The sequence below is a fragment of the Schistocerca nitens genome, chromosome 4 (assembly GCF_023898315.1).
Source record: "Schistocerca nitens isolate TAMUIC-IGC-003100 chromosome 4, iqSchNite1.1, whole genome shotgun sequence".
Taxonomy (NCBI): Eukaryota; Metazoa; Arthropoda; class Insecta; order Orthoptera; family Acrididae; genus Schistocerca; species Schistocerca nitens.
In genome coordinates this window covers 80,342,639-80,359,503 of record NC_064617.1, presented here as the reverse complement: position 1 = coordinate 80,359,503, position 16,865 = coordinate 80,342,639, and the positions used below count along the sequence as shown (strand labels likewise).

The following is a 16,865-nucleotide window of genomic DNA, read 5'->3' as shown; positions in this document are numbered from 1 at the left end:
AACCCCAGATACTGAAATCTCCGAAAGTATTTTGAACGATACTTAAATGAGACCCGATATTGGGACAAACCAATGCAGGTGCGGAATGTTTTGTGAATTTTAAAAGGAAAATTACCGAACACTATTTGCAAAAAAATAGTACATGTTTGAACAATCTGTGGGCACAATTGATTCCCTTGACCTTATTCAAGAGGATGCCCGACAAAATGAATACGGGAATTCAAATAATGGTCAGGTGAGCAATAAAATACAAAATCAAGACAATGGCATTCTATGAAAGATCGGATTTGCACATAGTAGTGAATACCCTCACGGGGACAACTATAATAAAAAGACAAACATGTGCCAGCAGCAATGGTAATTGGCATCACAGCAGGTATGATGGTAATCATTATGCTAATGCGAGCCAGTCTCCAACCAAAAGGGAAGAGATAATTTTATCCAAGAGAAGAAGTGGAGGAAGAGGTAATACCCCCTTTGCTAATAAAAACATGCGGACAAGTAATGAACAGTGGCAACGGACAGGGCCGGCTAACTGGCAGTCGCAACATGCAATGCCAGCAGGCCATGTACCCGTTAACCACATTAATGTGATTTCGATGCCACCGCCCCCGCTACAGCCATGAAGTGGTCAGTCACAAGTGTATGTGTCACAAAATTCACCTTGCACTGCAAAGGACAGTGTAAGGATAACTGATGTGATGGATCAGGTACCGGCAGTGTGTGACGGAGTTTGAACTCTGGCCAATTGTTGTACACCCTTCCCAGACGGTCGGCAAGACAAAAGAGGGGGGCAGACAGAATGTGAATATTAATTTATTACGATACAGTGATGACTGTGACATCAGAGAGGAGTTGACGGTTGATCTGTGACAGACGGACCAATCAGAAGTAGAACTTGTGCAGGCTGCTTCTCAAGGGCAAATAAATGGCATACTGGTGACAGTGATTCTGGATACAGGGGCTAGTGTCTCAGTTATTGATGAACAGTTGTTTAAATGTATAGATCGGGTGAGGAGATTGCAAATTCTGTCGGAAGAGTAGTGTAATAGGTGGTAGGTAGGTGCAGGGTACAAATCGTAAAAAGCAGGTGCAAGCTAAGATAACCATGGAAAACAAAGCCATCAAGTGCTTATTCCAAGTGGTAAAGAATCTAGTGGTACCTTGAATCCTGGGGTTGTATGTGCTTAGGCAAATGAAGGCAAAAACAGACCTCTCCCAAGCCATCTGGAACTTATTCTACCAAAACCGATGAACTGTCCTGGCACTAATTAGGACCCCGGATAATTATGTGAGTTATTGCTGGCATGTCCACATAACCATAGATGATCCACACACAATGTGCATTAAAGATAGTGTCTCCATGGAGAACGATAACGAACAGGAACCCGGCTGGGCACAAGAAACTGTCACCGTAAAACAAAAACTCAATGAAAAGGTAGCCGAATCAGCCTATCTGAGTGAGCAACAACAAGCTGAACTTAAACAGTTGTTGAATGAATTTGCCAGAGTATTTTCTGTAAAACCCAGAATTATTCATGGATACGAATTCGATATGCAAGTAAAACCACACAATACTTTCTGTAGAGCTACATACTCTATGCCTTGGACAAAAAAGTAAGCCGTGGGGAGGCAAATAGAGAGAATGCTGCATTGGTGGATCATAGAGCCATCAATGTCACCTTATAGCAGCCTGCTGCTACCCGTAACAAAAGCAGATGGCAGTATCAGATTGGTGTTGGACGTGCGGGATATCAACAATGTAATTATATCCGTATGGACCAGGCCTGAAAATTTTAATCCTAGCATAAATCCCATAGCACAATGTTTTTGTGACTTAAATAGATACATTATAACCTATGCAGCTAACCAACAGACTAAGTGGGTGGAACTTGAACCCATCTTTCAAAAGATGCACAAACAGTGTACCACACAAGTCCACAGGATACACACCCTGTGAAATTGTCATGACAAATGTACCTGATGATGAATGGTTCAAGCCTCTGCCGTGAATCCCAAGGACGATATAAAGAGAGCAGAGGTTACAACAAGCTTTGCTGTCACTGCAACACCATTCGAAAATCAGGAATGCGAAGTTTCAAAGAAATCTGAATCGAATATATACCTACAAAATAGGAGATTTGGCTATGTTGAAAAACCACCCCAAGGCTTCTAGTATCAAAAGAATAAATAAAAAGTGGCAAATTTTATATATCTGGCCACACCTAATAATTAATGTACCACATGATTGGTGCTACCTGTTGGCACACCCAGAGACACAGAAGATGCAAGGGTTGTACCCTCATAAGGACTTAATGCTATTCATATCTCTGAACAAAGAAACTGATATTTAACTGAGTAAAAAACTCGACTGAATTGTAAATAGATAGTAGTTTATAAGTTATAGTTTAAGTGTAGTTAGGATTTGATTTTCAATTCCTATGCATTTGCATTCCATTTGTATGCATTTGAATATATGTAGTAGTACATAAGTGTGTATACATGTAAGCTATTTGTTTGAATGGGATGTGTGTTTCCGAAGGTACGCATCTGGACAAGGTTATAGTTAATGAATCAGATTTGTGGCTCATGGCACAAAATTTTACTACGCATTGTGTGTAGTTGCCTGGAGCCTGTTCCAATCGCGATTTGCTGAGGAAGAAATCTACTAAGATGATAGAACTTGTCATTTTAAAGAGGATGAAAAAAACTAATGTTAGGGAGGATGATTAAATTCTGCACTAATACCAGCCTAGAAGTGCTTGCAGCCGTACCCTTACATACAAGGCAACTGCAAGCGCAACAATCGAAATGAATTTGAATCGATGTTGAATGTTTACTGACATCAGATGTACAAATTTACTGAACTCTCAAGCCTAGAAAGACAAATTGGTCAGACTTTCTAAGTAAGAGGTGCTGGCTTTTACAAACAGTGTTTAAATAATTTTAACCACGAAAGGTACTGATTTACATTACATGTGGAATGAGAAACTGTGATTAAAGATGCACATTTCAAGATACAAACACATGTAGCATTTGTTAGGCTAAGCTCTAAGCAGTGTCATAGAAAGTGGACAAGTTGTATAAATCCTAGTCAGCCAACTCACAAAGTCTTAATCTACAGTGTAACACGTCTCACAATAAATCTTTAATTTGAATTCTGTGTCTAGTTCCACCAAGGAAGTTTGGGCTAATGCTCTAGAAAGTGTGATCTTTATTTAAGCAAAGTTCTTCACATAGCTCAGTCATCTGGAAGTGCATTACCCAGCACAACATGCACCTGCTGTGAACAAAGGCATGACAGAAGTGCATCCTAAACGCATGTTATTACTGCAGTCAACTGACAAACATAGCAAGGTGGAAGAGCTCTCCTTACTTTGATATAACTCCAACCTTCAGAAGATACAGTATTACCATTTTCCATGCTGCAGCAGCTGAACACGCATAAGTTTGTAACGTTTTCAAATCTTATCTGGTGCAGTTCCCAACAATCAGTCTTTCCTTATCATCCTGTCAACTAAGTCTCCCCTGACCTCGGGGTTCTGGGCAAATTTTCCAAACTATATCCTTTTTCCTAAATCTCACCAGTCCTTTACCTTCAATTCTCCTGCTTCACCTTCAACCTTTCTGCTAGGAGGAGGATCCACTGGCACAAGGAGCAGTACAAATAGTATCATGAGAACTCACTAAGACTGTCACCATATTACTGCTCTAAGACTGTCGCCATATTACCAAAATAGTGTGATGTTAGAGAGGTCACTGGGCATGAGGTTGTAGCTGTAGGGTGGATGGGTGGTGATCTCCCATTCAAACTGAGGCAACTGATTCAGTGTGCTGTGAGCATATGGGATCATACACTGTCATGCAAAAAGAATAATTCTTCTATTCAGCACTCCATGTCTCATGTTGTGGATCACCCTTCACAGACTTCTCAATGCCAAACTTTGACACCCTTACATGTGTGTTCTCCTGTTGCCACTTGGCAAGAAGATTTTTTATCTGACCAATTAAATTACATTTAAACAACTGATTATTTTTGTTATTAATATAATAGAGGGAAACATTCCACGTGGGAAAAATATGTATGGTTATTTTTGTTGAATTATTACCAATTCATAATCCTGAAGTTTCTGAACCTAAAAATATATACTGGCAAAACGTGTTAGTGAAATACAATTTTGTTGGGCATCACTAGAAAATACACAGGGAAAGGGCTTGGTTAAAAAGTCGCTCATAGAAGTGGAACTCTATATCAAAGTAACTACAAAGATAATAGTTAAGAAAACTTAGAATTACTGTAGTAATATTACACCTCATCCAACTATGACCTAAATTAACCAATGTTGTTTTATGGTTTTTAGTAGTATGAACACTCTTGTTCCGACATATTTTACAGCTGAACAGAATCTCACTCGGGCAACTATATTTCTGCTCCCACTTCATTTTCACTTGTCACTGAATGATGAAGAACAAGAAGACATCTGAAAGTGATCAACACAGTTAGCTGATGATGTCTGTAAAGGAAGATGCCACTGTGAACACTCAGAATAATTTATTAATATTATGTAACAAAATTTCAGAGATACTAAAAAGGGTGAGTTAACACAAAAATTCTAACTTGTCTACTTTAATGTGTGTAAATATTGTAACCTGATTCCACAAGCTTCAGTAATATTCAGTGCACAATGCACTGATCCACCGTTTACTGTATCTATCTCTTACAATTAAAGTAAGATTGGTATCTAAACAGGGAAGCTTATGGAAATACAGAAGTAATAGCCAATCAGAATTCTAGTGGAGACATAATACCTAATTCATCAGTAATCATATACATGACATTTTATATTATATCTTCCCTCGAGTTCTGGCTGGCTATTCCTGTAACATTCAGCCAACATGGCCTTGCCATGTCAGTAATATAAAGAGCTGAAACCAAGGGAAAACTACAGCTGTTATTTCTTCTGACAACATACAGCTCTACTACATGGCTTGATGATTTTGTTATCCTCTTGTGTAAAATATTCTAGAGGTATAATAACCCCCATCTGGTTCTCCGATACCATCAGAAAAAACAAAACTGGCATTCTGTGGGTTGCAGCCTGGGACATTACACTGCTTAATTGGGTAGATGGGTAAGAAAATTTAGGAAGGGAAATGGGTAAGCTGAAGATAGATATAGTGGGAATTAGTAAAGTGTGGTAGCAGGAAGAACATGACTTCTGATCTGGTTAGTACACAGGTCTATACAAAAAACAAATAGGAGTAATGCAGGTGTAGGTCTAATAATAAATAAGGAAATGGAATATGGGTAAGTATGAACAACATAGTGAACACAATATTGTGCCCAAGATAGACATGAAGCCAACGATCACCACAGTAGTACAAGTTTATATGCCAACTACCTCTGCCAATGAGATTGAAAGAATGTATGATGAGATAAAAGGAATTATTCCGATATTTAAGAGAGAGAAAAATTTAAATACGATGGGAGAATGAAATTCAATAGCTGGGAAAGGAGGAGAAGGAAAATTAGTAGAAGAATGTGAACTGGGGGAGGAAAGGAATGAAGGAGGAACCCAAGTGGTAGAAATTTGCACAGAGCATAATTTAATCATTGACAACACTTGCTTTAAGAATAATGTAAGATGGTTGTACATGTGGCAGTGACTTTGAGACATTGTAAGGTTTGAAATACATTACAGAATGGGAAGAAAGCATTGGTCAACAATTGGCTGAAACTGGGTAAAGAAATGTAATAAAAGTCAAATGGATAGCTTCGTGACATGAAGTAGAAAAGGCAGCAGAGGATCAAATATGTATAACAACGAGGCCCAGTAAAAATCCTTTTGTAACACATGAAATATTGAATTTATGTGACAAATGAAAAAAATATGAAACTGTAACAAATTGAGCAGGTGCACGCATGGCAAAAAAGATACTTTTTATTTGACACAATTAAAATTTAACATGTTTCCGATTTTTTACTTTACTTGTACTGTGAAACCCTGCTTCTTGCTGAATTTCATGATTCTAGGTCATCAGGAAGTATCTTACAGGTTTTGATGAGCGAGTCTGCGAGTTTCAAACTATGTAAAATAAATGGTCAAATCTTTTCATCGCATTGACTTAGAAACTTAAATTTTTTTACTCCACCAAGAGATCGTAGACCTTAATATGAGACGTAAATCTGAAATTGAGATGCCACCCAGTTCCAGAGAAATATGGGTCTTAATAGACAGACAGATAAAAATGGCAACAAATGTTTTTCACATGATAAATTACAAATTAACAATTTTCGGAATTTTTCCTTTGCTTGTTGTGTGAAATGTTGCTTCTTGCCAAATTTCATGATTCTAGGTCAACTGGAAGCACCCTATAGGCTCTGATGAGTGAGTTATCAAATACAAAATATGTAACATAAATGCCCACATCTTTTGATTGAACTGACTTAGAAACTTAAATTTAAGCTTGATTCGTCTACCTGTTCAAGAGAAAATGGGTTCTTAACAGTAGGACAGACAGACGGACAACGAAGTGATTTTATAAGGGTTCAGTTTTTAAGATTGAGGCACATAATCCTAAAACTGAGTGACATAATAAACAAACAGCTAAGCAGATATGGCTAGAGAATGAATGTCAGGCTCTACAGGCATGCAAAACTAGGTAGTACATAAATACGTGCCACCTATTTGGGGGGGGGGGGGGGGGTGATCTTTGAGAAAGGAGAAGCAGCTGTATGAATATCAGGAGCTCATGTGGAAAGCCAGTACTGAGCAAAGCAAGGAAAGTTGAAAGATGGAAGAAATATATACAAGGGCAGTACAAGGGAATTTACTAGAAGGCTGTGGTATCACCCACTGTTACACACACCATGCCAGGCAACATATGCCGAGATTCAACAGTTGGCAGTAGCAATTGTCTGTGCAGATCACCAGAGGCTGACCAAGCGGTTTGTACTAGTTCCCAATGGAGAGCCATGAACAGGGCAACACTTCCAGGAAGTATGTGCAGTGCCAAGTGTTTGGAAGTGGTCATGTATTTGCTCTTGAGTCGGCTTCCACGAGTTCATACAGCACTTCATTGAAATATTTCCAGTACATAACTGTGACCTGGACTTCGGCTGCTCCTAAGATTTAAAGATTTAACTTGTGTGAGATACAAGCCATATCACCAGAGCTAACATATTCACAGATCTTGTTGCCATTTTGTCTCCATAATAATGCTCTTTGTGTTCCTGTAACTGGTGTCCTGTCTACTTAAAGGTCTCTCGCTCTCATAGCAGCTGAACTCCAGACACCGCAGTTGGCAACGGGGTACTTTTCATCAGCACAATGTTCCCGGTTGGTTCCCACCACCACACGATCAGACAATGAACAGCAATAGTTGGTGTTTCCAGGGGCTTAACTGACATTGTCAATATGTTCTTTATTATGTGCTACCCATTCTACTAAGGGACTGTGGCTAGTTTCTGTTTCACTAACTGTCTGGTTCTAGGTTGGTGGCAGGTACAGCAGCATATCTCTTCATGTGCGGCTGTAGTCACTAGTCTTCATGGCTAATCCAATGTTGGAACTGTCGCTAACTCAGGTTTCACAGTTACAAGGGCAGCAGACACAACAGTGCTCAAATGCATTACTCAGTTTACTCAGTGTACAGCAGCAGCAGCAGCAGCAGCACAAGCAACATCCATGTTGGCACCCGAATTCAGAGATTTTGATGGCCAGTGGGATGACTAGGCTGAGTACTGTGCACAACTGGAAGCACACTTTGCTGCACATACAATTACAGTTATGGTCTAATGCATGCACCACAGAAGACCTACATTATTCTGCAGTGCACAAAGTTCAGGCCCAGGGGAAAGTGTACTATCGGGTGTTCATTATTGGGAACAGGTGCTTTGGGCCTTTTATGTCTTGAGGGGATCGTCTGGAGTGCATTAGCAGCATTAGAATCAGTTGCACTTCTCTTCACTGTGTGATACTGCTGCAGATGTTTGTTCACAGGTGCTGAACCTCACACGATTCTGCAGTACCAGCCATCCCTATCTTCCCCATGCCCAGTGCAGTCTTCCCCTTGGGGTGAGTCACCCACAGAGATCAACACAGGGCCTCTGCTGCTGCCACCAGTACCACAGCTCCTGCCACAGTGGTCTGCAATGCTCAAACCCGCTGCCTTTCTGGACACCTCACCATCATCAGTTGCAGATATTTAATCAGCAACTTCACAGTTCTTGGGTGCAACCATGCACAATGTGTCTGGTTTGCGGCTGATGTTTCTGAACACTTGCCAGGAGCATGGAAGCTTGAGGAAGGGGATCTGCGATCTGCCGTCACCACAACTCTTGTCTTTTCACCTGCGTCTGAATCCAGATCTCCCAACCCTACTACTTGTACTTGCCGTCACAGTACACAATGATGGTGCAGAGGTGGGGGGGGGGGGGGGGGGGGAGGTACAGGGTACAGGGGCAGGGAGGAATGTGGTGTCAATCATTGTTACACACTGTGCCAGGCAACCCAAGCTGAGATTCAACAGTTGGCACTAGCAACTGCCCATACAGATCATCAGAGGCCAGCTAAGTGGTGCACACTGGGTTCCAATGTAAGGCCAGTAAAAGAGCAACACCTTCGGGAAGTGTGCAAAGTGGTATCTCCATGCCAATATTTACATAAAGTGCCGAGAGTCTAGATTCAATCCTGCATTAGCCCCCAAGCCAGCTACCCCAAGTTTATGCATCACTTCAGTTATCGTGTTTCTAGTACAGAACAGTCACCCAGGACTTTAGTGAGGTACAAATTGTGTAACCAGGGCTAGCATATTCACATATCTTGTCACAGTATTGGACTTAAGTGAGGTACAAACCGTGTCCCTGGGGCAAGCATATTTACACATCTTGTCGCTGTTTTGTCACTGAGTTAAGTATATTTCCATAATAAAGGTGTGTGTTTCATAACTGGTGTCCTGCCTGGCTGAAAATACTTCTACCACAGCAAAGAACCATGAACACAAAAGAGACAATATTACACAGAGGGAAGAGCCAGTACTTAAAAAGTTAAGAAGGGAGATATGATACTGGGAGATAAATTTGGCAGGGAACAGAAAGATCCATGTCAGAACAAGAACCCTAGACCATATGACATTCCCTCAGAATTACTGAGACTTTTGAGAGAGCCAGCCACAACAAAACTATTCTATATGGTGTGCAAAATATATGAGACAAGCAAACCCCAATTTCAAAAATGGGCAGGTGCTCACAGGTGTGAATATTACTGATCTATCAGTTTTTAACAAGTCATGGTCACAAACTACTGACACAAATTAATTACAGAAAAATGGAAAAACTGGTAGAATCCATCGTTGGGAAAGATCAGTTTGGGTTCCAGAGAAATACTGGAAAATGGGAGGCAATTCAACCCTATGATTATACTGAAGGAAGTCTTACACAAACTTTTTCTGTTGTTGACTGGAATACACTCTTTGAAATTCTGAAAGAAACACAGAAAAAACACAGAGCAGAAGTTTATTTACAACATGTGCGGAAACCATACTTCAGTTGTGAGAGTCAAAGGACATGAAAGGGAAGCAGTAATTGTGAAGGAAGAGAGACAGGGTTGTAGTGTATCCTCGATATTATTCAGTGTGTACACTGAGCAAGTTGTGAAGGAAGCCATGGAGAAATTACAAAAAGGAATCAAAGTTCTGCAAGAAGAAATAAAAACTGAGATTTGCTGAGAACACTGCAATTTTATCTGAGACACCAATGGACTTGAAGAAGCAGTTTAATGGAATGGATAAGATCTTGAAAAGAGGTTGTAAGATGAATGTAAACCAAAGTGACAACAGGGTAACAGAATGTAGCCAAATTAAATCAGGCCATGCTGAAGGAGTTATATTAGGAAATGTGTCACTAAAAATAGGAGATAAGTTTTGATATTTGAGCAGCAAAATAAGTGATGGCCAAAGCAGAGAGGGCATGGAATGCAAACTGGCGATAACACGAAAAAAATAGTTCTGAAAAAACAGACATTTGTTACCATCAGATATAAAATTAAATGTAAAGAAGTCTTTACTGAATGTATTTTTGTCTCGAGCATAAACTTCAACAGAACTGAAAAAGTGGAAAATAAACATTTCAGACAAGAAGAGAATGGGATTTTTTGAAATGTGGTGCTGTAGAAGAATGATGAAGATTAGATGGACAGATCAAATGACAAGGTGCAGAACTGAATAGAGAAAAAAATGAGCTTACAGCAAACCTGACTGAAAGAAGGGAACAGTTTTCAGAACACATCCTGTAGAACCAAGGCAGTGCCATTTTGGTAACGGAGGGAAATGTAAGAAGTAGAAATTGTAGAGGGAAACCAAGGTTAGTTTACAGTGTGTTCAAATGGATGTAGTAATTAAGGATAACAGATTTTAATTTTTCTGTAAGCTACACTTCAAGCTCAGAGTTTTCCATTTTCAATCGTGCTTGCCTTTGTTTAAATTCTCTCAACCATAAATAACTAAACTTTTATTCAGAGTCCACATGTAACTTACCAAATTCTGTTTTTGATCTGTATAGCTGTCAATTTGTTACCAGATATCAGTGATTATGATAATTTATCAATGAACAAATTAAATAAATTGAATAAACAGGTTACTCTAATGATCCCATCACTTCCTTCTAGAATATGCACACTTAATGAACAAAGAAAGATAACCTACCTGAAGACTTTTAATTTCACCATTTTTAATTTTAATATCTGCTTCCTTTTGTGCTATATCAGTCTCGAGGATATGTTTTTCTTTGGCGAGTTCCTCTATATCTTTGGTTATCATGTCAAGTTCAGGATTTGAATAAGGCGCATTATTGTTCTCCTGAAAAAGGAAAACAAAATAAATTGAAAATATGTGTGTAACAGTTTTTTCTTACAAAACAACCAATTACTTTTATTAATACAAAAGATTTTTTTTTTCAAAATTTTGTTTTGCCATTAAACACAAATGCACGCTTGTACACGCACAAGCGCCATCCCCCCTCCCAATTTTAGCAGATTTATGAAAGCATAATAATTCCCTGACAAAACTAATGCCATCTTTCTTACAAAAAAAGTAAATCTTCATTTGTTCAAAATCTTAAATGTCCGAAGGTCCTTCACAGATTGCTTCGAAATTTTGACACAATGTTGCATTCAAATACACATGCGATCTTATACACCTAACGAGGAACTTAAAATACACACCAAACACTGTTACCAAAAATGTTGAAAAGTTTTTGCCCGATATACTACAAATTTTTACATAATACTCTAATGAACATTCGGACAGATGTAGGTGATATATTTTTTTTAAGACAAAAGTGTACCACTTTTCTGTTAAAACTTATTGTGAGAAAGAAAATGCTGCATTGTACTCTGCTGTGAAAATGTGCTGCCATGGTTTATTTACTTATGATTACAACACTACAGAACTTGAAGTTGTAATAACAATAAATAAGGCTCAAGGTCAGAGAGAGGGGGTGGAGGAAGGGGGCAGGAGGTGACAGACAGAGGGAGGGGGGAAGGAGGAGGAGATGGACAAAGAGAGGGGGAGGAGGAGATTATGACGTATATCCACTTCCCGTACATATTTAGCACTCGTGACATATTGCCAGGGTCGGCAGTAAATCAATAAAAGCCCAAAACCTGAAATAACAAAATTCCATCTTTCTTCTTACATGCACAGAATAAACTGCTTAAATTCTATAAATAGTTAAAGCCCCACACCGGGGGATGTGTGCTGGAGAGAGAGAGAGAGAGAGAATTTATTTTCATTATAAATATTTAGAAATGATGTAGAGTTTGAACTAATCTGCTCGCATTTCGGTTCAATTAAGTACAAAACCACAGAGAAAATTTACTGATCCATAGCCCCATAATATTTTTAGTGACAATTTTTCAAGAGTCTTCAGTTAACATATTGTCAACATGTTAAATCTGTGATTTGACTCTAATGTACAATGATTATTTCATGTTAACAACTGTGGGATAACTAGTCCGGGCTCAGCACTCGCTGGTGGTACACCGTGTCCTATACTCTCCATTGCAGCACTTAGGGTCACAAAACAAAATTATCATGCCTGATGATGGGCATGTAAGAGCCTGAAATCGGTCATGGAAAATTAAAAAACCTTACAACTGAATTGATATTTTCAATCTCTACTATAATGCTCAGTTGTGAATGTTCCTTTGGAAGATTGATTGTTGTATAGTGGTTTCCATTTTATAATTAACAATCTGGTGCCGTTACAAAGTAAACCTTTGACACAAATAACCAAATATGTGGTATCTGTTTTAGAAATATAACTTCATTTACAAGCTTGTATGAACGGTAGCATAATATACTTGTGAAACTAATGTGTGGATGGAATCATCTTAACTAAAAAAGCAACAAAACCTGTCACTCATTTTAAGATAATGGCACATCTTAAAAAAAGTTCATCTTCTCACAAGTCAATTCTTTGGCAACATTAAGTTTAGGAGATTTTCTAACTAAATTTGACACAATGAAAGTGAAATATTACAATTAACATGAACTCTCAGAGATGCCAATATCTAATTTTAAAATAATCTATATAATGAAAGTACACAACATATACAATTTATTTATGTGTAATAAAAGCATTCTGACATTAAGAAATCAAACTTTTACATGAACTTCTCCAGAGAAACTACAGAAATATGTTGTGTTAGTAACTGCAGCAAGTTGCACAGAATATGCAGAAGAACAACAGAAGGAGGAAACATAGGAAACAAATGACACATAATATAAGTAGCCTACTGAAACTCCATTGGTAACCAAATAAAAACAATTGCAATCTAAGGGCATGGAAGACGTGCTGCGAATGAAATGTTTGACTTAACACACTGTTATATTTATTGAGGTTTGCCTGTAAACTGCCCAGGTATCCATCAATGAGCACAAAATATTTTGCTGCATCAATGTACTTCCTTTTGTACATTTTGCAACATCATTCAGTATCCACTTCCTACGATTTTCTGAAGACGTTAAGAGTAAATATTGCAAATACTAATACTGACAGAGCTTATACGGAAATGGAGTATCCTGGTAAAGATTCCCAGAAGATTGCATTAATCAAGAATTCATGGCAAAAATATTATGAGTGTTTAAATAATTTTTCCCTGGACATTAACACTGGAAAGTCAGTTATCCCAGAAGCATTAATGGTCTTTGAAGGAGCACAAACCAGGTAATATGGACTCATCATCACATGCATTAATCTCAGTATTTTCTTACGCTTTGATGAAAACAAGAAAACACGAAAAAGGATACCCAAATGTTCTGATATACAAATAATGTGATCATCTGTAATCATTTGCTCGTGTTGTTCAAATAAGACAGTGAATTTTTATTTTTACATATGCATCTTGACATTACAGCTTGTATGGGCAAGTGCATCTTGAAGGGCTAAATTCAAATAGGCCCTAACTCCAGTCTGTCCAGTGCAAGATTCTTCATCTCTGCAAAACTGCAGCATCATGTATCCATTTCAACCTGCTTAGTGCTGACTTTTTGCTTGTATCCCTGCTCATAGAATGCACAGTGCCAGATAACCTTATTCTTCTCTCTTTTGCCAAGGTTAAACTGCAGTGTGTGCACAGCACCAAATGAAATGGAAACAAATGATGTTACTTGGTACTACAGAGAACTTTCTTCTCAAGTTGTGTCAGTCATTGAGGAAAAAGAATACATTACCATTTCAGAAGGAGGAAAGAGTTTGTATATAAATGCCCTTGGGAAGGAAATCTCTGGACAATATATCTGTAAACACAGGAACAGGATTTACAATGTTTACTTTCTTGAAGTTGCGGATACTTCTGAACCTACACTAGTTGTAAGTACCTAATAGATCAATCCATTACATTTGTTTAAATCTATGTTCATAATATTTTAATCTATTCAGCTGAAGTTCTTTAGTGGAACAACAAGAGAATGCAATAGGATAATGTAAATTACATGATGTATTCTTCTCCGGAAACTTCGATTAAAATGCCATCATTGTTAGCTGGCAACTCAAAAATTAATTCAACTTTTCTTATAGATACTGATTGTAACTCAACATTTGACTGTCTCAACAAACTTATCTGCATTCTTGTTGTAGTTTAGTGTCAGTAAAGATAGCACTAAGTTTATGGCACAAACAACTGAGTTAATCAAGATTTACTTACAGTACAATTCTTACATGTTCCTAAACATTTTGCTGGAAACTATAAAAAAGTGAAAACTAGGACTAGACACTGATCTGAACCTCTTTTCTCCCTTGTCGGTAGCCCAATGTCACCACAAAATTAATTTCACCGAACTGATATCTACTGCTGCCTGAGCAGTTTTAAGGGAAAGAATTTAGGCACTATGAATACAAAGTTTCACCGCTTTTAGCCAATCAATTTACCATTAACAAACACTTACATTAAATCACTTGGGGGCAGTAGTCTTGCATACTACAAGTGTACCCTATCTGCCGAGGGAAGGAGGGATTGGTAGCTCTCTGTGAGACAGTCATTTGTTGGGCACTGTACAACTGACAATGTTTTACAATTTGAGCACACGTTTTCCAGGGGTCAGTGTGAGTTGAGTGATAAGTGGATTGCATTACGAGTGGAGACTAGGAGAATTTTAAGAAACAGAGTTATGTTGAATATTACTGGATGTTAAAGGTGAAATAAATATCAATGATAAGTAATCACTAGAAATGGAATGAGGGGAAGAATATTATCTAGAAAATTCACTGGAAAAGGAATTTGTCTTCCTATTTTAAATGGCTCAAGTGTTTCAAAGTGTGGGAATGATATCAAACAGTAATTTTCCCACAAAACATTTCATTCAAGCTTCAGTAATTTTCACGGGGAATTTTCCAGCCTACAACTAACCAAAGTGAAAACAGTGTTGTAAAAGTAGTGCCAAATGCGATTGCAGACTGAACCTTCTTAGATTTGAATTTTATGTCTAGTACACAGTGACTAAAAGGACATGTCATCCATGTGAGTTCAATATAAACAACGTGCATACCAGTAAGAAAATGTCAACAGAGAAATGGGACTGGTACTAGGCACATGGTCACAGCTCTTTAGCTTCCCCGATTCACCCGTATGTTAGTTCAACCATTAGCAAATCATATCTGGTTGTTTGAAATTAAATCTGCAACCATTAATAAGCATTCATATATAGCAATACCTTTCTTAAGTTTTTCTCCTTCATCAAGATTCATGACATCAAGTAGTCCTCAAGCCCGCCAACCAGTATATTGCCCTGAACGTAATTCTCTCTTCTAGTGTGTTGTCTGCTACTGAAGTTATATCCAATGCCACAAAAGCCAGAAAGCACGATCTAGCCACGACCAAATGAAGAACGGCTTAGAAAGCTCTACTATCGTGTTAACACAACATCCCGAGTTATATTGTTTTTTATTTTGAGAGAAACTTAAAATCCCAAGTATACTCAGACAACTTAAGAACAAACATTGAAAAAATAAAACCCATCTTGTATCGTTTTCAGTGCTGATAGTTAAGTATTCAGCCACCAGAGAGCATTAAGTTCTAAATTTATAGCCCAGCTATCATATTTTGTTCAAGATGCCAGAAAATATTGACTTTACTGTATGCAGCTCTGGATACTCAACAACAAAATTTGCACTTTCAGCAAGAGAAGAGTAGTTCACTGCAGACAAAGTGATAATAATTCACCAAACGAGACAGATATACTTACTGTGCTCCGGCCAACTTTTCCAAGATTTCTGTTCACAAGAAATCTTGAAATACATTTAATGAACAACTGTACAAATGATGTGATGTGTTATGTGGAGCAAGTGATTGATGATTATTTAATAAAAAGGGTTGTCACAGAGGCAAACAAGTATGCTAAACTGCAACTTATTTTTCAGTGGAAAGACACTACCAGCGATGAAATGCTAGCATTTATCGCTGTTGTATTGCTTCAAACACTGTGATGAAGAACCACTACGAAATGTATCTGACAGAACACCCTATGTTAGCTACACTGATTTCGACAGGTGTTTATTTTTTCTCTCAATTTCTGATGCTGAAAAACTGCTCCGTTTTCCTGACAATTCTTTGTACAATCCTGTGAACCTTTCACAACTGAAGCTAAGTACAATCTGTCTATACTTGAACACCTCAACAACAAATTCATAAGTTTGTGCTTGCCAGACACGAGATATACAACTGATGACAGTTTGATGTTCTATAAAGGGAAATACATATGGGTACAGTATCTACCAAGCTCTCCAGAAATGACATGCTTTGATCATTTTGTCACAAGAAACTGTGGTGAAGAATATGGTAGAAGAATGAGAGAGATGTGTCTATATTGTCAACAATTCACAATGCTGAAAGAAAAGTTGTGTATATACGACTCAGACTATTGAAGCCAGTAGCTGTCGCAGTATACAATGACATGATGAGCAAAGTAGACAAGGTAGATCAGCACTTGACTTAACAAATTGACTATTCATAAAAGAGGAAAGAAATATAACAAGAAAATCTTTTCCATGTCACAGAACTAGCTCTGTGGAATGCACATGCTTTGTTCAGAAAACAAGGTGGTCAGAGAAATTCTAAAGGGTTCTGTATTGCTGTTACTTAGAACATTATTTCAAAATATCAAAAAGAGGGATTTGCATCAATAGTAGCAGGTCCTCCATGTTCAACCACCAACCCTATGTGACTGACTCATAAAACATTTTCTGTCAATAATTCCATCCACTGCAAAGAATCATCACCCGACAAGCACTTGGGAAATGTACAGCTATGTTCGGGATGCAGAGAGAAGAAAGGTTAAAAGGGTATCAAGGTACAGTTGTGAAGATT

The 16,865-nt window shown here is 38.2% G+C and overlaps 1 protein-coding gene across 7 annotated transcripts in view; it reads right to left on the bottom strand.

Moving 5' to 3' along the window:
• Nucleotides 1–16,865, bottom strand: part of LOC126251343 (epidermal growth factor receptor substrate 15-like 1) — a 209,443-nt gene that overhangs the window by 131,129 nt on the left and 61,449 nt on the right. For all 7 annotated transcript variants that reach the window (XR_007545722.1, XR_007545723.1, XM_049951711.1 and 4 more), the window contains exon 9: nt 10,705–10,857. Coding sequence is in view for 5 of the 7 variants with exons in the window: in XM_049951711.1 (XP_049807668.1) it covers nt 10,705–10,857 (153 nt within the window). In the remaining 2 variants the exon portion in view is untranslated. The remainder of the gene's footprint in view (nt 1–10,704; nt 10,858–16,865) is intronic.